This window comes from Pagrus pagrus, assembly GCF_965226575.1.
Source record: "Pagrus pagrus genome assembly, chromosome: 18".
Lineage (NCBI taxonomy): Eukaryota > Metazoa > Chordata > Actinopteri > Spariformes > Sparidae > Pagrus > Pagrus pagrus.
This window is the reverse complement of record NC_140202.1, coordinates 20,661,959-20,683,532: the sequence shown is the minus strand read 5'-3', so window position 1 is coordinate 20,683,532 and position 21,574 is coordinate 20,661,959. Positions and strand designations below refer to the sequence as shown.

The following is a 21,574-nucleotide window of genomic DNA, read 5'->3' as shown; positions in this document are numbered from 1 at the left end:
GTGACTGATGTCTTGAGTTTTTACCCAGAGTTTCTGGGAAATGTAGGAAAATGTAAGGTAGTAGACCAGCCAGGCTAAAGGAAAGTGTGAAAATTGACCAAATAAAACCACAAGACATACATAACACTTCAGCTCGTGAGCCTTCAACCTGGCACCTAACATCACAGAGTAGTTTTCCTTTACATAATTTAGTTCTCACAAACTTTACCGGAGAGCAAACAGAAACATCTGACCTCACACTGCAAACTAGCGAAGCACGAAAGTCTTGGAACAAAGGGTGACTTTTTTTTTCTCAGTGAAGCAGCCTACTCGCTCTCCCAAGCAGCCTGTACAACACCTACACGCACAAGCAGAAACATCACGCTAACCGCCCGCCTTCCTCCTCCTCCCAGGGGACAGTCGCATCGCGTTTTCAGCGGTGTATGCCACGGTGGGCTTCAAGGAGGCAGATGCCAAGGTCTACCTCCCGACTGTGCCCATCACCGCTTGCATCCTGGAGGTGGAGAGATTCACCACCGCGCAAGACCGCTTCAACCTGTCGCACCACAGGAGTGTCAACAAGGTACCGCACACACTATCTCTGCAAAGAAAGACATTATTTCAATATTTCCCTGCACCCTTTGCCTTTATTCTGAAAAATGTAGTTTTCAGATTCAATTTTTTGCTTCTTAAACCAACTTAAATGATTTTATTTGTCCAATGTTCGCCCCAAGTTCATCATCTCTCTCTCAAACACTCACTGCTACCCTTCTCCCTACGCGTTGTTGTGTGTTTGCAGTCTTTGCCGGCGGTGTTTCGGATTGAGCTGAAGCACGGCGAGTTCACCTGGGTGGTTAAGAGGAAGGAGAAGCATTTCATGGAGCTGCACAGGGAGCTGAGGACTTACAAGACCTTCATGAGGATACCGCTGCCATCGCGCAGGTTGGTGCCCACACACACAGGCGCTCACACGTGGATTTGCACTCCCACACTGACATTCACATTGGCAAACAATAACAGACGCAAGTTTGGATCCGCAGGCGTAGGTGGATGGAAGGGACAGGTCCCCCTTGATATTTAGAACAGGTGCATCCCCGTCAACAGAAACATGAATGTAGCAGAGGAGTTTCGGTATATTTTAATTGTCACCTGGCGCCAACTGAAGTGTTTTCCGTCACATAAATAAAAATCATTTTCCACCATAATTTGTCCGATTTTTTCCTACATTTTAAACACAGCGGTAGGCTTCAGCGTTTGAGCTTCCCACCGTGAGCGTGACGGAGGAAAATGACTGCCATGTGAATTAGTCTATCGACTGGCATTCTTCTCCTGGAGATTCGCCCTCGTATGAAAATAAAAACCCGATCATTTAATGGTTCGCCTTGTAGAGAACAGCTTTTTGTCCCTGTCTGGGAGGTGAGCTCCCACAATGTTGCTGTGTGAACAGATTGTTTCCCCACAGTGTGACTAATACAAGTCTACACACACACGCATACACAAGTTTACATACGCACTGTGAGTAATAGTTTGTTTGTACGGGCTTTCATTTGTGAACGTACCGTCTCAAATACATAAAACAAACATCTCATACCTTCTCAAACAATATGTTTCAGTGTATTGCTACAACTCTGACATTCGAACATCCGTTTTCTCCTTTTTCTATTATCTTTCTGTCCGTTTCTTTTCTTTTTCTCTTTCTCTTGTGATGCACACACTTGAAAACAAAGGAATGTTGCCCTTGGCTCTTAATAGGATTTACTTTTGCCCTAATCCCTCTTTCTCTCTCTCCCTGTCTGTGTTTTTTGCCACTAATATAATAAGTCTCCCGGTTTTCAGTTAAATAAATGCCCAATTTGTCACTCTGCATTCCTGGTGGATATAACACAGTGAGTCAACCGGCAACCTGTCAATTTATTCAGGCTTTTTAGATTTTGCTGTCAAAACACCCGCTGGCAGGACATTATGTGTTTTAATTTCGTAGCGCTGTCTAAAACTGGGTTTCAGCATTACGATGGTGGTTAGGCAGAAATATCCATCACAAAAAAGGTGCGTGAGCAGTTTTGTCCTCAAAGTTTGAGGACAATACTGAGTGATCTTTAAATAGCTTGGGCTTTTTTAACTCATTATTTTCTCATTTCTACCTCTATGTCTCAGCCACACGGTGAGGAGAAGGACGGTGAGGAAGAGCGAGGTGAGGGAGATGCCCTCCCTGCCGAGGGGAGGGGGAGACGAGCTGGTGCGAGACGAGCAGGTGTCCAGCAGGAGGGTACGTGGCAGCGGCGCCTGCAGCCTTTTTTGCTTGTTTTCCTGATTGGGACACTCAATCTTGTCATCACTTCGTGGCAAGGAGCTCTCCTGGCACTCGCTTGTTGCCATGGCATTTAACTCCTTGCCAGCACATGTATCCTCTAAAAACCCTCTCTGACTGTGTGTGTGTGTGTATATGTGTGCATGTGAGTGTTCATAAGCATGAGTTTTGTCATTAAAATACTCACAGTGGCCAAAATATAGTGTGTGTGTTTTTACAGAGACAATTAGAAGACTATTTGAACAAGCTGCTGAGGATGGCCATGTACCGCAAATATCACCATACTGTGAGTAATCATACTAAGTACTGCAAGCTGTATCGCGCTAACATAACATCATCAGGACTGACTGCTAATTTATAAGCTCATACTAATTTTGTGTGTAGATATGAGCCAAATATGACATGTCAGCTACTGTAGATACCTGAGATGAACTGTTTAAGTACATGTAATTTAACATTAACATTTAACATTTAACTGCGCTTAAGTGTTGACGCAGAGCATTAATGTGTTTACCCATAGCACTGTGTCTGCTTTATGTTGACACACTCAAGGCATGTGGGCATGTTATAGCTGCTCATTTTAAAGGTGCGTTATGTAAGATTTTTTGTTTAAAATATCAATAATTCATTTAAATTCATGACAGAATGTGAAGCAATAACAGTTTTGACATTATGTAGAAGACTTCTGTGTATTGTGTTGCGGAGATATCTTCTGATGTTAGCATGCTAACTCGCTAGCCCCTGGACACCTTCCTCCGATAGTGAACAACACCCGAGCACCAAGCTCCCAGAGCAGAGTCAGCTAATAGAAGCGCTAGCTGCACAGCTGACTGAGTTAGCTAAGTTAGGAAAATTGGCTTACGGCAGCTAGTTAGCAGCAGTTAGCGGTTACTCTAGCGATATGCTGCCCCCTATGTGTTTGGAGTATGAACTTGACAGGTGGGAAATTCTTACATGTTGCACCTTTAAGCTACTCTCATGTGAAACATAAGACGATGTTTCTCTTTCTGGAAATTACACATAAGAATTGTGCTGTATTTTTATTTAATGTGATAACACATCTACAGGCTGTTACACTTAACGTTTATTTCTCATTTCTAAAAACTGTTAATCCAAAAAAACAGCAAAATAGGGAGATGACTTATTATCAAGGCCATCTTATATTTGGGCCAGTAACATCTACTAAAATGTAACCTTTACCCTGGCAAACTTTACCTTTGTGTTGAAACGAGCCTTAAAATAGACCGGTACTATGTTTAGCCAAAATCATTGTGCCTGTTATGTGCTGACATGCATCATTCTGACACAGTAAACGACAGCATCTGAGGCGACAGCACATGTTGTAATTTAAAATGAGTCACGTTGCTCCCAGGTGGACGGTTTGTGTTGAACTAATGGCTGCCTGTGCAGTACATTATGTATCAAGTTTTAGAGCCACTGTGTTGTCTCTTCCTGTCTATTCTCAGATGGAGTTCATTGACGTCAGCCAGATGTCATTCATCCACGACTTGGGGCCCAAAGGACTGTGAGCATTCTCTTTTCCTTTAACCCCCTTTTCCTCTCACCATCTGTACAAACACTTCTGTTAGGCCAGGTGGATGAAGCACTAAACACTTCCGGTGCAAAGCGTGATCATTTACAATACTCTCCTTCATTATATTCCGTAGTACAGAAGACATTTACCGCCAACATTTCTTTCTGTCTCTTCCAGGGAAGGGATGATCTATAAGCGCTCAGGCGGACATCGTATCCCTGGCATGAACTGCTGTGGTCACAGCCAGGCCTGCTACCGCTGGTCCAAACGGTGCGGGTTACTTCTGTCCTTGTGCTCTCTCTCTTCCTTTTGTCTCTTTTATTCTCCCTCCCATGCTAATACGCAATTAATTAATGTTAATATGTGTATTCTAATATAGAATTACAGTTTTTTTCTTCTTGTAATCAAGCAAACAGTTTGGTAGTAGTATGGCAGTTGAATGAAATTAAAATTTTTAATTCTGCCTCTTCACACTATAGCAACTCTCTTGCCATTTTTAGTGTACTGTTTACGAGAGAGACTCCTCGATGTCTCAAGGCGATAAAAGACCAATTAAAAAGAAGCATTAGCATTTTATTTTTTAATTGGCAAACTCGGCTAAAATGTAGGTGTGATGGATGTACAAATTACTGGCAGGAAGCGGTCCGAATGTGGGAGTTGAGGCAGAGTGACCACTCGTTGCATATTTAAAAACATAATAATGATAACATCTTAATAAGTAGTGGTTTTGGCTGTCAGTATCTCGGTAGCATCTTCAAAGCAGCTGCATTGGCACACGCTCGCCTCTCTCTTCATCTGTTTGTCTGTTTGTTTCCCTTCCTCTCTGACGCAGCCAAATTATTATGCGAGCACTTTTTTATTATTATTTTCTAAAGACAAAAAAAATCCCACACGTTTGAAATGTTCGGCCCGTCCACCTACATCCCCATGTTGATTTTCTTCCTACATCCTTCAAAACAAGACATATGAGAAATGGTCCGCAGCAATCAACAATGATCCACAGACACACACATAAATCCTGATGATGATGATGATGATGATGATGATGATGATATATGTGTGTGTTTATAGCTGGCTGGTGGTGAAGGACTCATGCCTGCTGTACATGAAGCCGGACTCAGGGGCCATCTCCTTCGTCCTGCTGTTGGATAAAGAGTTCAGCATCAAGATGGACTCCAAAGACACCGAGACTAAACATGGAGTCCGGATTGATAGCCTCTCCAGGTTAAATTTCTGTGTGTGTGTTTGTTTAAATGTGTGTGTGTACGCTTAAATGTAGAATTTTGTAGCCGGTCACATCTATTTTGAGGCTTGCAGAGGATTGTGAGACACCAGTTCAAAAGAAAAATCCACTCTTGGACTTCTACATAAAATCACTCTATGATGTTTAATTATTATATTGTGATGAGATACACTCACGGCTTTCCTTTTGCCTGCCACATTCATTTCCTGAAGAAATGATTTCCTACGAAATCAGCTTTCAAGAGACTCCCTACAACCCTCCAGACAACATGTATAAAGCTGTTGCATCCATTTGTGGGTTTTGCGTGTAGGTGGAGAGCACTATAGCAATAGTAGGCGTGGAGCAAAGACTTAAGTCTCTCCCTTTGCTAGAAATGTGTTGCATTTCATTCAGGTTTGCTGATTCAACTGAACAACCACATGTTTAACACTAATGGATTGTTTGAGATGGCTTAAAAGCATTTTTTTTTTGTCCAAGTTCTGCTGAAAATCTCAACCACTGATCCAAAAAAAAGAAAAGAGGCCATCAGTGGGCTGAAAAAATCGGTTGTTAACAGCCTGCTGTTGCAGGGGGGATTGTTTCTTTAGCTCCTTTTCATTACAACACTCTTAATCCAGGGTTTATTTTATTTTAGGAATAATTACCGAGCTCTGTTTTCTTGTCAAGGGAAAACACAATGCCTGCTTTGATAAACTGATCAGCAGGTTGTTGAAGGAGTGATATGTAAGAATTTTATATGAAAACAAGACATGTAGTATTCTGTTGCAGAGATATTTACTGAGGTTAGCATGCTAATCAGCTATCCTGCATTGTCCAGCCTGTCCTGTCTTTTAATAACACTTTGTACCTCAAGAAGCAATAGTGAGTCACTGTAGCATTCAGTCTGCCCTCAGTCCAGCTACACAGGACATTACTTCATTGCCCCTGGGTTGCCATGGTTGCTGTAAATCGCCTCTGTACTTTATTCTCTGTGGTCCAACTGGCCTTTGTCAGTGAGCTGGTGAGACCAATCTAGTCTGTCTCGGAGGCTGTATCTGTTCCAGTCCAGCTGTGTTCCTCCTAGCTCCTGTGCTGGAAGTGTAAACACCAACATTTCCCCAGTACTCTGAGCTCCAAATCTGGTCAGCTAATAGGACTAGCACTAGCTGCCAGGCTAACTGTTCTAAGAAGCTCACTAAGTTGTTTGTTTGTTGTTTGGAGCACAGGTGGCCTATTCTTACATACTGCACCTTTAAGCTATGAAATTAAACTAAAAATAACAGAAATGCCTAAGGCACTAACACGTACAGGCCATAACCCATAACATAACTCCATGTATCTGTATTTTTGAGCACAGGCATGTATTTTTAGTTCATGTATCTGTGTACATCTTCCTGGCAGGACCCTGGTGTTCAAGTGCAGCAGCTACAGACACGCTCGCTGGTGGGGTCAGAGCATCGAGAGCTTCGTGAGGAGTCATGGGAAGGCTTTCCTCCAAGATCACCGCTTCGGATCATTTGCACAGGAACAGGAAAACATCCCTGCCAAATGGTAACTTCTTTCCCTTATCTGGTAACTATGGAAATGTACGAGAGGACTGAGCAGTCAACTCTCTCTTTGCCATCTTTCAGGTCTTTTTTTGTTGTTGTTGCTTTCTCTCCCCCTCAGCTGGCAGATTCTGTGATATTGAATCATCTGTGTGATAATGTCATTATAAGTTGTCTTTGTACTCAGCAAGCAGCCTGCGGGGAGAAAAAAAAGAAAAAAGAAAAAACGTGCTGTGGTCCTGTGAGCTAATGGAAAACAAGAGTGTTTAAAGAACAGTTATGTCATGGTGTTTTGGGTGTAGCTTGTAAGGTTAGGTAAGTCGCACAGTGTACAGACACTTTCTGTGTTTATAGTTCTTTTTTTCTTTATGTTGTTGATCTTATTGTGGTTTTGTGGCAGTTACGAGGCAAATTTTGACAAAACAGACAGCTAGAAAAAGGCAGAAGTAGTAATCCACTTACTGTACAGAAATAAGTGAAACACTGCACATGCTTGCTTACCTTCACGTATGTCTGTATGTGTCAACACAAGCACATGTGACATTAATGTCTGCTTACTCAGACTGACTGTTATTTGTCTCTTCAGGTATGTGAATGGAAAGACTTACATGGAGGATGTGGCCGATGCTTTGGAGGAGGCTAAAGAGGAAATCTTTATCACCGACTGGTGGTGAGTTGAAGTGTGGAAATGGCCGATGTCAAACCGTGAAAACCCAGAAATTATACCTCTACTTTTATACAAGTGAACTCAATCAGGAGCCATTATCGCAAAGCAGGTGATAAACTGACTATGTGGGAATTATTATGCAGCATAGGCATATTTAAATATCCATCCATCCATTCATAATCCAGGGTCGGGCAGTGGCGGCAGCAGGCTAAGCAGAGTTTTATTATGATCCTCTGAACTGAAGTTAATTTTTAACTGCAATCCTTTGGTGAGATGTTCTGAAACCTACAAAGTCATGGTTCAATTTTATAGATGCGTAACAACAGCAGTATTTATCAGTAGTATGTAGGTGATACTCTAAAAATAGAATACCTCACCAGCTGAACATAATATAGAAAAGCTGTAATGGCTTTTTTTTTTCAGCAGTTCGGTAAACACAGTCTCCTGCCAAAGAATGAGCTGACAACTTGACACTCTCATAGCTTGTTAGTGTAGTGCATGCTGTTACACGTCACGTTATGTATAACCTGCAAGTCCTGGCTCTCTGGCAGGCAATACAGTAGCACTGGCTCTAATTACAGCCTTATCCGCACACCCAGAATAGAAATACAGTGTCAGAGAGTCTCCAAAAAAGTGTCTGGCTACACCCTCTTTGTCTCTCTGTGTCTCTCCTCAGTTTACATGTCAAAGATTTATTGTCCCCTGAGAGTAGAGTTACCTGTACATGGTATTGTAGACTGTTTCTGAAGTTCACTCACGTCACTATTCCACCTTTCAGATCTTTAACAGTGTTTTACAAGGAGTTTTCTAAAGGGAAATAAACACAGTATTTGTCTCGAGATAATATTCTTGACAATGTAATTTCAAATGTAATACTTTATGTTCCCTTACTGCCAAATGTGCGGCTGGCTGAAATCCCTGAGTCCCAAGGCAGTAATCACTGGGCTTATATTCTTAACCAATGAGGTGTCAGCCTGCGTAATGTGAGCCAATGGCACCGTAGACATGTAAGCTCGGGATGCCAGTGTGAGTGACTCATGAGGCTATATCATAATGTCATGTCTGTCATACGCACGCTTCTAAGAGACGATGTAAACTTTAGTTTTTTAAGTAATGTGACACATTCAACTGTTTTCTGAATTTTCTCTTTTTATCTCTTTCCTCCTCCCTGTCTCTCTCTCTTTTCTCCCACCAGGCTGAGTCCAGAGATTTTCCTGAAGAGGCCTGTAGTGGAGGGCAACAGGTGGAGGCTTGACTGCACCCTCAAACGTAAAGCAGTAAGTAGGCAAGGGATTGTGGGAGAGAAATGACCCACAGGCCAAGTATTGAACGCTGTACACTCTGTACTCAAAGAAGAAAAGCATCCTGTAAATAGAGACAGACACTGAAAAATCTCAGTGAAATACAACTCCCACTATTTTACATTTCTTTTTCAATTTACAACAAAAAGAGAGACAAGTTAACATCTGTAGGTATCTGAGAAAAAGCAATGCTCCCACTACTTCCATGTGGTTTAGGTTAAGAACTCCTCACAATATCAGAAAATGTGATGATGTGTTAATTTAGTTTCTCTTTTCTTGTCTCTCTACAGCAACAAGGAGTGAAGATCTTTGTGATGTTGTACAAGGAGGTGGAGCTCGCCCTGGGCATCAACTCAGGCTACAGCAAGAGGACCCTCATGCACCTGCACCCCAACATCAAGGTAATGAAGGATTATGGGTAGTGAAAGAGGATGCAGGAGATGCAGAATCACACGTCAGTGCACTGTATATGTGAATCTGTGTGTTTTTTTGTGTTTCAGGTGATGCGTCATCCGGACCACGTCTCCTCATCCGTCTATCTGTGGGCGCATCACGAGAAGATCGTTGTCATTGACCAATCGGTGGCCTTCGTGGGCGGGATCGACCTGGCGTACGGGCGCTGGGACGACCGAGAGCACCGGCTGACGGACGTCGGCAGTGTGACGCGCTCCGTGGCCCTCGAGCAGGTGAGACAACACGAGTACACCCCAAACACACACAACTCATTAAAATGTCATGTCCGCAGTTTGGAGTTATTGGCAAAAAGTGTGGTTTACAAATGGCTTGAATATGAGGAGAGGAAGGAGAGGAGACGGGATGGAGATTTTATTTTCATTTAAACTCACAGCCTGTGGGGATTGTGTATGAAAACAGAATACATGGCAAACACATTCTTAGTGACAGCTCTTGAATAGGCCTCTTCATTTGAATGGCACAATTAAAGCACAACCACACAGACATTCCCATACACAACTGCACATTCATATGCTGCACTATTGACCTTCAGAGTCAATATTTCTATTATCTTAATAGCTAAGATTATTCCTTGTCAGCAAGACCTAAGGATGTCCCTTAGCAGGAAATGTAAACAACTTCTGGACAGATTTCAGTTCAAGTCTAGTGGGTAGGCTTAGTTTCATGCTCCCCTGAGGATGATCACATGACCTTTCCTCCAAAAAATGATCACCATTTTCCCATGATTGTAAACAGTTATAATTCATACTTCCAAGATGATAGATCACAGTGTTTGGGGGTTTTCTTCGACCTTTCCTTGAGCAACAAACTTTCAACACAAGATATTTTATATTGATTTATTTTTTCTGAGGACCTTCATGCTCCCAAGAGGGTAAACTATGTTGTTGTTATGATGTTAGAGGATATTGGTCGGCTTAGTTAGAATTGTTGATGAGTTTGTATGATCCAAAACTCAGAGAGAGAAAAGAGAGAGGGAAAACATACCAAACCTTAAAGGGTAAGTTCACCAAAAAAATTACAATTCAGTCATTATCCGCTCTCCCCATGCCAATGGAAAGTCGGAGCTTCACAGCAAAACAGCGTTGGAGCATTCTCCTAAACAGTCGAAGTCGATGGAAGATAAATAAATCTGCTGTGATCCGAGTCTCCGGAAGCCCCCAGATCCCAAATTGATTTGAAAAGACAATATTTACATCCTCGACATTGATCGTGCACCCACTTCAGACGCGGTGCTTTATTGCTTTGGAGCTACAGTGAAGATTTTTGGCTTTAAAACGGCTGTAAATATTGTCTTGTCGAATCAATTTGGGATCTCGGGACTTCCGGAGATTTGGAGCTGCTTCAGTTGTGTAGGAGAATGCTGCAACGCTGTTTTGCTGTGAAGCTCCAGAAATCTTTTGTGGACTACAAAACTTAATTCGGCTTTCCATCAGCATGTGGGTGAGAAGATACGGACTGAATTTTCAGTTTTGGATGAACCCTGTTGACCTTTCCATTTCTATTAACATTAAGAAAGTTAGATGAAACATTTACAGCCTCTGTCATTATCATAAAGTTGAATGAGCACCTCTGTAAAACAGATTCAATTACAACTGATCATTACCACCTTCACGAAGCTGGGATTTATTGTAAGGTGCTGTATTAGACTGCTTTAGTCTGAGCTAGGTGTAGCTTGTAAGAGCCTGTATCATCGTGTTCCCAGGCTGGCAACACCAACACCAACACTCCGGCCAGTAAAGGTGTGTCCTCTGTCGATGGCGTCTCCACGAGCAACGGACGAGGGACGCCGCCCAGTGAACCGGTGGAACTGCCGAAGCTGAAGGGGATCGGCCGCAACAGGAGGGCTCGCTTCACTCTGTACAGGCACCTGCACAAACACACTCTGCAGCATGCAGACAGTGTGAGCAGTGTGGACAGCACAGGTGCGTTTAAATGAGAAGAAACCGGGAGAGTGTTGCAATATGAATTGGGTCAATTTGCCATATTTTTATTCCATATGTGTGTGTGTGTGTGTGTGTGTGTAGGGAGTGGTTCAGTGCAGAGCCTGAAGACTGGTGTTGGAGAGCTACAGGGCAACACACGCTTCTGGCATGGAAAAGACTACTGCAACTTTGTCTACAAGGACTGGATCCAACTGGAGAAGCCTTTTGATGGTCCGTGGCACACACACACACAAACACAAACACACACTCACACACATTTTTCCTGGTACACCAGTTTGATGGAAACCAATAATCATCTGTTAAGAACAAACAGACTGGAACCGAGTACCAATAAACACATATTTGTTCCGCTTTTTCTTCTTCTTCTTCTCTCTGCACCAACCTCTCCGTCCTCCCATCCTCTCTTCTTCTGTGTGTGTTCACCGGGTGCAGACTTCATCGACAGGTACCAAACTCCCAGAATGCCTTGGCACGACATCGCCTCAGTGGTTCATGGCAGAGCTGCCCGGGATGTAGCCAGACACTTCATTCAACGCTGGAACTTCACTAAGGTACTGTGAACACACACTTTGTGCATTAACAAACACACACATGGATTAGGAGCAGGATTTAAACTTAAAGCTAAACTCGTCCAACCAGGATCTCATTAACTGCTTGTTGAAAGAATATAGCCACTTATTACTATTGCTTTGATTACATGATCTCAAAGCAGCTAACTTGTGTAAAACTTAAAAAACAGGACAATAAACACTGACCTGGCAAATATGAGAAAAACATCTGGCTGGAAAAAACACTTTAATCCTCACACTCTTGCTTTCCATGGCATCAGCTTTTCCCTCTCCTTCTGTTTTTTACTCTTTTCCATTCCTCCTCTGACTCTTATGTTTACTCTCTCTCTCTGCCCAAACTCTCCAACTGTCTCTCTTACAGATCATGAAGCCAAAGTATCGCTCTCTGTCTTATCCATTCCTGCTGCCCAAGTCTCACTCCAGTGCCAACGAGCTCAGATACCAGGTCCCCGGCTGTGTCGATGCCAAAGTGCAGGTAAGAGATCGAAACTCACAAGTACCGCTTAACTGCTCTCATAAAACAGAACATATTGTGGGAAAATGTTTTTTTTTACTTCTTAATTACACAAAATGAGAACCAACCGAAGAACCACTGGTTGAAGATTACAGAGAAGAGCAGTACAAACTCCCACTTTCCCTGCACTTTTTCCCACATCCTGGTCCGCAAGCACTGCTGGGAAAAGATAAAAGAGAAAGAGCGTTACAGAAGAAAGAAAAAAAACCTCTCCATGGACCAAAAAAAGTTATGTAACTACAAAGGTTTGCACTTGCGATTGACACTGAGGGTTTTTTTTAGCCGTAAGGAACCAACCTTTGAGCTGAATGCTCGACTAAAATAAGAAGCACGCGAAGATCGCATCACGTCTCCATCACGCTTTAAGACAAAGTGTTCTGGATTTTTTTCTTTGTGTTGTTTAAAACACCTTTGTGTGTCTGTTATTCAACTCACACCTCTGAACACTGTGTACCACTAATTATGCAAACCAGTTTTGAAATGCGTGATAAACATTTTGCTTTATTTATTCGTCTTTTTGAAATTACTCTTCCTTTCCTTTGCAGTGAAGTTAATGTTTTCAAGGAATTATTTCATTTTCACCGCTAATTAATTTATGATTACTGTAAGTAATATTAAACAGAAGTACTCTCAGTTACAGTTTACAAGGTGAGAAAAATCATTAAAATATTTTTGTGTATCCTGGTGTTTAGTGTTGCCTCATAATGATCACTGACACAACATGCAGCCATTGCAGTTTCATAGCTGCTTGGCTGGAGCTGTCAACTCATTTTGTGCACAGAAGTGCTCCTCTCCAGGGTGCCAGCTGGTGCAGAGTAAATCACAGCGGTCCAAAAAGAAAAATCAGTATTCCAGCGTGCGCCAGGATACTTGGATTGACACAATCTCATTAACAAAAAAATGACATTGAAATCAACAAAGAGCAAACTAGGAATTTCACATGTTGCTTCTTCGCTCTGTGCTTGATTTGCCTTTTCTGTAATCAGACGCTGATTAGTGGAGAATCCAACAGGTTCTCGCTCCTCAGTACAATATACTCCAAAATGTTGACAACAATAGGCACCCGCCACTACAATGCCACTGTGCAGAATGAGAACAAACATTACATCTGTTCCACTTTCATGAGATAATGAGATACAAAACATATCACAAGACAAAATCTGGCTATTCCATCTGCAATACAGCAGAGAATGAGTGAAAACAGAGCGCAAACCATTCCTCATGATACCATAAATACAGGAGTAGAGTACAACATACAGAAATCTAGTATATCAAACTAGTAGAAAAACATATATGTTAGAAAAAGGCACCATAAACATTATATAAACATTACGGTTCATTACAAAAGTCAGAATGCATACAATTCTGTATTATAAATATCACAGAGTAAGTTGTATCTACTCACCCTCTGTAATATTGTAGACAGGGATCAGTCCATATGACGACATCATAGTTAACGGTGCGCGATATACATGTTATCTTATTTATTTAGTTATCAACAACCATTTACATCTGTTTGAAAAGGTTTTGCTCCACATACATACATACTATAGGTCAAGGCAGCCACATCATCTGCAGTCGACAACAGCCAGGGGATAAAGAGGGAGAGAAATTTCCCAGACTCCCTTATAAAACCGCTCAACTTTGTGAGTTGTTGAGTTAGGAGAAACTTTATTAACTTTGTGAAATGCTTTCTATGACAAATTCTTAATTATTTAGGCCTTCTTGTCAATTCGGCAAATGTTTTACATTAAGTTCTTCGTTTCTTTGCATAAAAAAACATCACATCCGTTTTTTCCCAGTGATGTAGCTGTGTATTTGCATATACAGTAGAGCAGGGGAGGTGGGATCCGTTCATAGGTGGTCACTGGAGATGTGATGTATTCGTAGTTGAATGCAGTGCAGTGAGGATACAGACATTTCACAGAGGAGTATACACATATCTGCCCGTTTGTCACATTGGTCCATATCCTCTCTCTCTATTTTTTTTTTTTTTTTTTAATGCCTGTTTTTAGGGGGTGCTGCATCCCAGATGGAACAGCCAGATTTATTATACTGATATTTTTCTTATCTAATTATCTCATGGAAATGATGTTTATTCTGGTGTTGTACAGTGGTATTATGGTTGCTATCGTCTATTGTTGTTGTCTTCATTTTGTTGTATGTTTAGCTTCCTACGTAGGTATACTGCGTCGGAGAAGACTAACCACGCACATTCATTATGCAGCCGTTTTTAGTGTCACCCCTTGGATAATACTGTGTGTGTGTGTGTGTGTGTGTGTGTGTGTGTACAAGGTGTTGCGGTCGGCAGCAGATTGGTCGGCGGGCATAAAGTACCACGAGGAGTCCATCCATAATGCCTACATCCAGGTCATCGCCAAGAGCAAACACTACATCTACATAGAGGTACGCCAGCATGAAAATAAGAGACAAACACTGTGATGTGAAACTGTTGGAGACTCCACTGAGCTTCACTTTGATGTCAGAGATTTTGTCAATATACTTTGTGTTTAAGTGATTATCTTACTGTGCAATGAGACGCTTTTCTTACTTAATGTCTTGCTTTTCTCTCCTCTCCTCTCTTATCAGAACCAGTTCTTCATCAGTTGTGCCGACAACAAGATGGTCTACAACAAGATCGGAGACGCCATCATTGAAAGGATCCTCAGAGCACACAAGTACGTCCCTCAATTTAAGACCCTAGTGCTGCTTGTGATTATAGGAGGGATGATCGACTGTCTCTCTCCTGCTTCTCACCGCGTTGACACTCCTGGTTTAACGTCTGTCTTTGTGTGATTCATATGTGCTCGCTCACAGGGAGGGTAAGAAGTACCGCGTGTATGTGGTCACCCCTCTGCTTCCCGGCTTTGAGGGAGACATCACCACAGGGGGAGGGAACGCCCTCCAGGCTGTCATGCACTTCAACTACAGGTGAACCACCGCTATTGTCTACTATTGAAAGAGGAATAGCGAAGGGAAACGAGAAAGCAGATGTGGAACTATCATTAGAAATCCATTGCGTTTTATTTCTTTCTAGGTGATTTAAAGTCTAGGGTGCACTGATGCAATATTCATGTACTTTTTGATGAGTTTTAATCTCCCGCTTCCTCAGAACCATGATCAGAGGGGAATACTCCATCATCTCACAGCTGAAAAAGGAGAGTAAGTGCAAGAATTAATCAGATATTTACATATTTTGATACCCGATATTAAGGTTAGAGTCGGAAAGGTATTAATATTTTCCTAATTTCATCCTCTAACTCAATATAACCCCGATGCCTTTCCTTTCCCAGTGGACGACCACTGGATGAACTACATCTCCTTCGCCGGTCTGCGGACACACGCCGAGCTGGAGGGACGCCTGGTCACAGAGCTCATCTACGTCCACAGCAAGATGCTCATCGCTGACGACAACACAGTCATCATCGGTTAGTCTCTCATCTGCTTCCATCACCTTCTGTCCCTTTTTTTTTTTTCTCACGTCGTCTTCACCAAGACGGCTACTATTTGAGGCAGTCGGCCTCTCTGCCACGAAATGTGATAAATAGAAAAAAACCCTGGCTGTCACCATGTGTGCAGCTAAAATATGTGCCCATAAATACCGTTTCAATATGCGGTGACTGCCGCAACGTAGCTCTGCTGCGCCCTCTGCTGGCCGACAAGGTGCAGCTCAGTCTGTCACTTCAGTAGTAATCAAATGAGGAACAAATCAGAAGGAAAATTATAACTGTTCCTCAATCATCTTTTTTTTTTAGAGATAGCTGTAACTTTTCTGTCTACATATGCATTCATATTATATTTGTCTTTTGGCAAACCATTACTACAGATGTATGAAATGTGTTTTTATTTTGTTTGTTTCAGGTTCTGCTAACATCAACGACAGGAGCATGCTGGGCAAACGTGACAGCGAGGTGGCGGTGATTATCGAGGACTCAGAAAAGGTTGCAGCTGTGATGGACGGACAGGAGTACGAAGCTGGAGCCTACGCACTTCAGCTCCGCCTCGAATGCTTCAGGTGTGTGTGTGTGTGAATGAGTCAGAAAGAGGGAGAGACGCATTTTTAAGAAGGATGCTAGAATCTAGTTGAAATGTATGCGACTGTTGAAGACTTATCCTGCCATTCATGTGTCCACAGTATTTAAAATACCCCTGTGTAGTTTTAAAGGGCTAAACATAAACACGTAGTTTGATCTGATGAACATTTCCTGTCAGATAAAGGTGAAAAAGTTTCATTTCTTCGTTCTTTCTCATTCCTTGATTCTCTTCTTTCCACCCCTCTCCGAAACAGGACCATCCTCGGAGGCCACACCGACACCAGCATCGACCTGTCCGACCCCATCAGCGATCGCTTCTACAAGGAGGTGTGGATGACCACAGCGGGACGCAACGCCACCATTTATGAGAAGGTAAGGGTGGACATGAGTTTAAGTCATCAGGCTGAGGAGTGAGCACATGTGCCAGATGGTGTTAAAACATTGTGACAGGTACTGAAACTCAGACATAATTCACAGATGTCCTCGTTTTAAAAATATATGTAACAAGCCAGTCATTTGAGAAAGCAGGAGTCAGGCATATGCTGAAGTGGTGATCTGTTTTTTTGTCATTCATTCCGTTCAGTCATGCCGGAGCTGATCACGCTCATGACACAACAAAAGAACAATGTGGGGGAATGGAAAAATACGGTAGACGCTGGAAGTCTCCAGGTCTTAGTCGCTATTCGAGCAAAAACATTCCTGAGCGTGGTGTAAGAGGAGAAGCTGTGGGAGAAATTTGTGATCGTGTTTGATTGTCTCACATAAGAATGTTTCCATTGTGTGTTGATAAGGTTTCCACTGACCTTCACACTTGCCGTTCTTATGTAAGCAGACAGATAATGATGATCCTTGAAGTGATTCCAGACTCCCTAAATAATACTGAGCTAATGGATGACATTGACCATGAATTACAGACATATTGTCTGGTGCCCTCTTGTCGGATGACATGATGGTATGAGAATCTGTGTGACGTACTGTGTAAAGCAGAGCAAATGTAAAGTTACTTGAAGGTTGAGGTGTGACTGTTCTCATGTGTACATGCCGGACCAAAATCATCTCTGTTAACAGATCTGTGTTCGTGTTAAACTGTATATTCACATCAGCAGCCATGTTGCTGACTAAATCATATGGATTAGATAATGATTACATCCTTTAATGTTCAAAAAACACATTATTTTACATGTTTTTTATTTATTTTTTTGTTGTGAAATACACCAATTCATATGTGTGTGTGTTTTTGGCTGCAGGTGTTCCGATGTCTTCCTTCGTCCCTGGTGAGGAACATGTCCGAGCTGGAGCAGTACCAGTCCAAACCAGGCCTGGCCCAGACTGATCTGGCCCGCGCTCAGGAGGAGCTGCGCAAAATCCGAGGCTTCCTGGTCCAGTTTCCTCTGGACTTCCTGTCCGAGCAGAACCTCATGCCTTCAGTCGGAACGAAGGAGGCCATGGTCCCGACTGAGATCTGGACATAAAGGACTGAATTTAACTGTTTCTTCATGATCCTGAGCGAAGTATCTGGATCGTGATTGTCATTAAACGTGTCATATTGGATTTGCAAGAGATCGCCTTTAATCTGGAGATGAGAGTCTCCTCTGAATTGATGTGACTGCTGGGCATTGACAAATCTCTGAAATCTGGCTCTCGAGCGTAAGCACTAAGTTTTGGGATGTATGAAGAACGAAAAGACTGCAATTGAGGACAACGTCTGACTGCTTTGTGACTGCATTGAAGCTGTGGAGATTTAAAAAACAAAACAAAACAAGGCACATGAACTTTGGGTTTTGGGAATCAAACTGCGGGCACTTAGACTTTTGGACTGTTGGAACAGCTCACAAGACAGCGAGGATCTCTGAGGGACCAGGGTGAGGCGGTAGAAAAAAGTTTCGACAATGACGCTAAGGAATATTCGGCTCTCGGTTAACATTATCACGAAACACACAGAGATGCTGATGCATGCGATGTACTCGTGAGTTTGTGACGTACGCTCGTGAGGTGCGTTAGTGCTACGTATGCTGTTTGTGAGCTCACAGAAGAAGAGCTGTTGAGCCTGCGTATGAGCTGCTTTAAAAAAAAAAAACGAGTTATATCAGATGCCTTCTTGAGATATTTTCTGTCAAATAAATCCACAACATTTGCCCGTTTCTGCACACAGAGGCAGTTTTACTGATTCAACAGCGGCGCATGATTTGTTAACTGTGCTAAAATCTTGTTAACATGATTGCTTTGATGCATGTACCAATCACATCTCTGGAAAAACCCCTCAGAGAACATCACATTTCCTGTAAGAACAGACATAAGGTCCGAACTTTACTACTGAAATCAAAGCGTTGCGCTGACACAGGTACAAAAGCTAACCCAACCCGGCTGTGTCATACTGCGTTCAGAAGGATGAGTAGAAAATTGGGCTGCATGATCAAAGGCGACGGTGCCAGCGACCAACAGAGAGGGTGGATGAGACAATCGGCCCACAAACTCCAAGGTGTCATTTCCTCTTTGCTCAACAGATGGTGCTAGCTTCTTGTGTACAGCCTTTATAGCTTACTGCAGGTGGTGTTTTGCCTGTTTGCCATGTATGTAATTGAATTTGGCAGTTTTAGTATTAATGCTTATGCGTGCAATCAGCACAGCTGTAAAAAAAAGTGACGCAGAAAGGGAAATTCTTTGGAAGCAGACAAGGAACCTAATGGAGGTTTATAGTATTAAGTGCGGATTAGGTAAAAAACACTTAGGGCCATCGTAAAATAACAGCTTGCAATAAAAAGGTTTCTTGGTATTGTAATGTTTGGTTGGAACATGACACTTTTAATGCCTGCGGGTTGATGTGAATGATGCGAGGACACATTCACACGCACCAGGCCAATTCGGTCTCACCTATTACTCACATTCAGGCAAATTTAGCGGCTCCTAAAACAGGACAAGGGCCTAGAAAGTGTCCTCTTAACGATGGCAGTGGAAGAATGTTTCCCATGATTGTTTCTACTCTTACCAACCGTCCTTTCCTCCACCATTATGAGGATAAGATGACATCTTGTACCTCTCCTCTCCACTGCACCTCCTTTGTTGCTCTCCTGGCTCCTGCTTACAGTAATCTAGCGTTACTGCTGTCCTCATTTCAGCTAACGTCCTGTCCGTTTTGCAGTAAGCGATCCCCTCCCTCCTCTCCACGCCGCCGCATGAACATGCAGCAGCAATCACCATTCAGGAGCAGGAGCCTCTGTCCTGTGTCAGTGAGCACTGTTGGATTATTGAGTTATTAAACACTTATTTTCAGAAAAAAAAATCTCTTACAGCAGCTTTAAAACACAATATTTTCCATAGAGCCAGAGACAAAGCCTAAATATGAAGATAAAGTTTATGTTTCCACTTTCTTGGCAGTTCCAGTGATTTTCTTTATGGAGCTTAAACTAAATATGGAAATCGCCTCTCAAAGCATTTCAGTTAATGTAATGCAACACGTCGAGGGGAAATGAAGCTTTTATAAGTATTCTTGTGGTACCTGTTGTTGTCATTTGTATGTGTGAATGTACGGACTCCTGATTTGCTTTTGTTTTTTAAACATGCGCTGTCCTCGTTTGAACACCGACCTCCTGGCGATGTGACATGAACAAGCCACTCCTTTGGAATCCAGCTAATCAGTTCTCACTTACTTCAGTTTGGCAGAGATCCGATGTTTTCTCATGAAAGGGAAGAATCCTGTTTTGGTGTCTTAAGGGATGCACCGCTGACGTGGCGTTCACTGCCTTTTTATTAACCCGAGCAGACGTGAACTGCATTGTGGGATCGGATTATGAAAGATGGATTTCTTTAGACTGGGACCAGGGCATGGATGAGTCAAAACTGAAGTGATGATGTTTGGAGACTTTATGCTCTTTGTTTCTGCAAAGATTCAAACCATTTCTCTTTGAATGTTTTATTGATTTTGACATATTGTCTGTATTGTTTACTTTGCTGTATTTGTCAGTGCATTATTTATGGACTATGAATCATTTAACATTCTGGAAACATTAATTTTTTAAACACATGGCATGGTTGTATGGATGGTTGTGGATTTGTAACTGAACCTCTGTTGCTTTAACCATCACGCAGCAGTCCTTTGTATCAACTCGACCGTCGTCTGTACCCTTCGGCCTCAGTTTAGCTGCTCCTGCTTCCACTCTGTTTGTGTACAATATCCTCTTTATACAGTTGAGAGTATTTCTAATTTCTTTCTGTTCATTTAACACAAATGTAACTCATAATTTAAATGTCTAACAAATAAAATTATCTTGGGATATTTTTTTTTCTTCGTATCCCATGAAAAATAATGTCAGAAGTGGAGTACATTTGTGTCACAACAACGTGTGGTTGGAGATATCCACACGGCAGCGTCGCACGTGTTAACACGTCTGAAAGCTTCGCACGAGCCGAACAATGACATCTCTGTCAAGCGGAGCACTTTTCAAAACGAGGTTACGGCAGATAAACTCAATAAAACAACGGAAGAATTATGAAACAGAATGGGACAAACCGAGGTATAGTTAGAACCAGAGCGTATTCAAGAATGCAGAAATGTCTTTCTATAACAGAAGGCTTTTAGAGAATATTTAAATGTCAGCGAAGACTCATCTGTCATTGTCAGGAAGAAACAAGGATGAGTAGCACCTCCTCAAAGCGAAGATCTGCATCAAAGATTACACCAAGATTTATTTCGGTCTGTGTAAAGTTATTGTTTAGTGAGCTAGGCTTTCTGTGCAGCTGGCTGGTGGGATGTGTATGTCCGAACACTGTGGGCAACTCGGGCACATTTAGTGGCTCCTAAAATGGGATTAAAGATGCAGAGAACCCTCAAAAGCTTCTTTAAAATTGAGTTATGACATTTCACATCAGTGTTTCCACTCTTCGTGTACCTCTCCTCTCCACTGCATCGCTTCTGCTCGCCCTCTGGCCTTTTCTTGTGTACAAAATGGACTCTTAAGAGCAGAAAATACAGTCTTTGAAACAAATGTAAATGTGTGAATGTATGGTATATGTTTCCTGTTTTGTTATTTTTTAACCTCCTCTAAAGGTGAAGTTAAGGAATCACTTCTTTAGAATGCAGCTAAACATAATTGTTCTTCAGTTTATTAATTTGGCAGAGGTCATCGTCTTTCTCACGCGAGGGAAGAAACCATTCAACTTTGGAGTACACAGCAGATGTGTCAGTCACTGACATGGGATTGTTTCCTTGAAATAGAAGAGAGAAAGGGTTCATGTTTGTTATGTAATCCTTTACCTGTTTCCAGAGTAACTCCTGTGTCATCAAGCAATTTATAAAAAGAAAAATCAAATGCTTGATGATTCAAAGAAACCATTTGAAACGAAACGTTTTACTTACTTGGCGAGGACATGTTACTTCCAGCTGCCATCTCTGTTTAGTTGGAGAACCGGTTGCAAATTGAGGAACATCGTGATGTAAAATCTTCTTTACTCTTTATTCATTTTCAATTCGAGTTATGATATTTTT

General features: G+C 42.2%; 1 protein-coding gene across 1 annotated transcript in view; it reads left to right on the top strand.

Annotated features, from left to right (window-relative positions):
* The window catches only part of LOC311274169 (phospholipase D1-like), a 33,148-nt gene extending 12,752 nt beyond the window's left edge, over window positions 1-20,396 (top strand). Inside the window, exons 3-26 of the mRNA XM_084381618.1 lie at window positions 393-562; window positions 779-921; window positions 2,134-2,245; window positions 2,508-2,573; window positions 3,754-3,812; window positions 3,999-4,091; window positions 4,893-5,045; window positions 6,445-6,594; window positions 7,177-7,260; window positions 8,453-8,534; window positions 8,849-8,959; window positions 9,059-9,244; window positions 10,735-10,954; window positions 11,057-11,185; window positions 11,408-11,526; window positions 11,906-12,019; window positions 14,354-14,464; window positions 14,648-14,736; window positions 14,876-14,989; window positions 15,171-15,220; window positions 15,352-15,486; window positions 15,920-16,073; window positions 16,347-16,464; window positions 17,340-20,396. Coding sequence (XP_084237744.1) covers window positions 393-562; window positions 779-921; window positions 2,134-2,245; window positions 2,508-2,573; window positions 3,754-3,812; window positions 3,999-4,091; window positions 4,893-5,045; window positions 6,445-6,594; window positions 7,177-7,260; window positions 8,453-8,534; window positions 8,849-8,959; window positions 9,059-9,244; window positions 10,735-10,954; window positions 11,057-11,185; window positions 11,408-11,526; window positions 11,906-12,019; window positions 14,354-14,464; window positions 14,648-14,736; window positions 14,876-14,989; window positions 15,171-15,220; window positions 15,352-15,486; window positions 15,920-16,073; window positions 16,347-16,464; window positions 17,340-17,564 — 2,987 coding nt within the window. The 3' untranslated portion in view covers window positions 17,565-20,396. The remainder of the gene's footprint in view (window positions 1-392; window positions 563-778; window positions 922-2,133; window positions 2,246-2,507; window positions 2,574-3,753; window positions 3,813-3,998; window positions 4,092-4,892; window positions 5,046-6,444; window positions 6,595-7,176; window positions 7,261-8,452; window positions 8,535-8,848; window positions 8,960-9,058; window positions 9,245-10,734; window positions 10,955-11,056; window positions 11,186-11,407; window positions 11,527-11,905; window positions 12,020-14,353; window positions 14,465-14,647; window positions 14,737-14,875; window positions 14,990-15,170; window positions 15,221-15,351; window positions 15,487-15,919; window positions 16,074-16,346; window positions 16,465-17,339) is intronic.
* The last annotated feature ends 1,178 nt before the right edge of the window (window positions 20,397-21,574 follow it).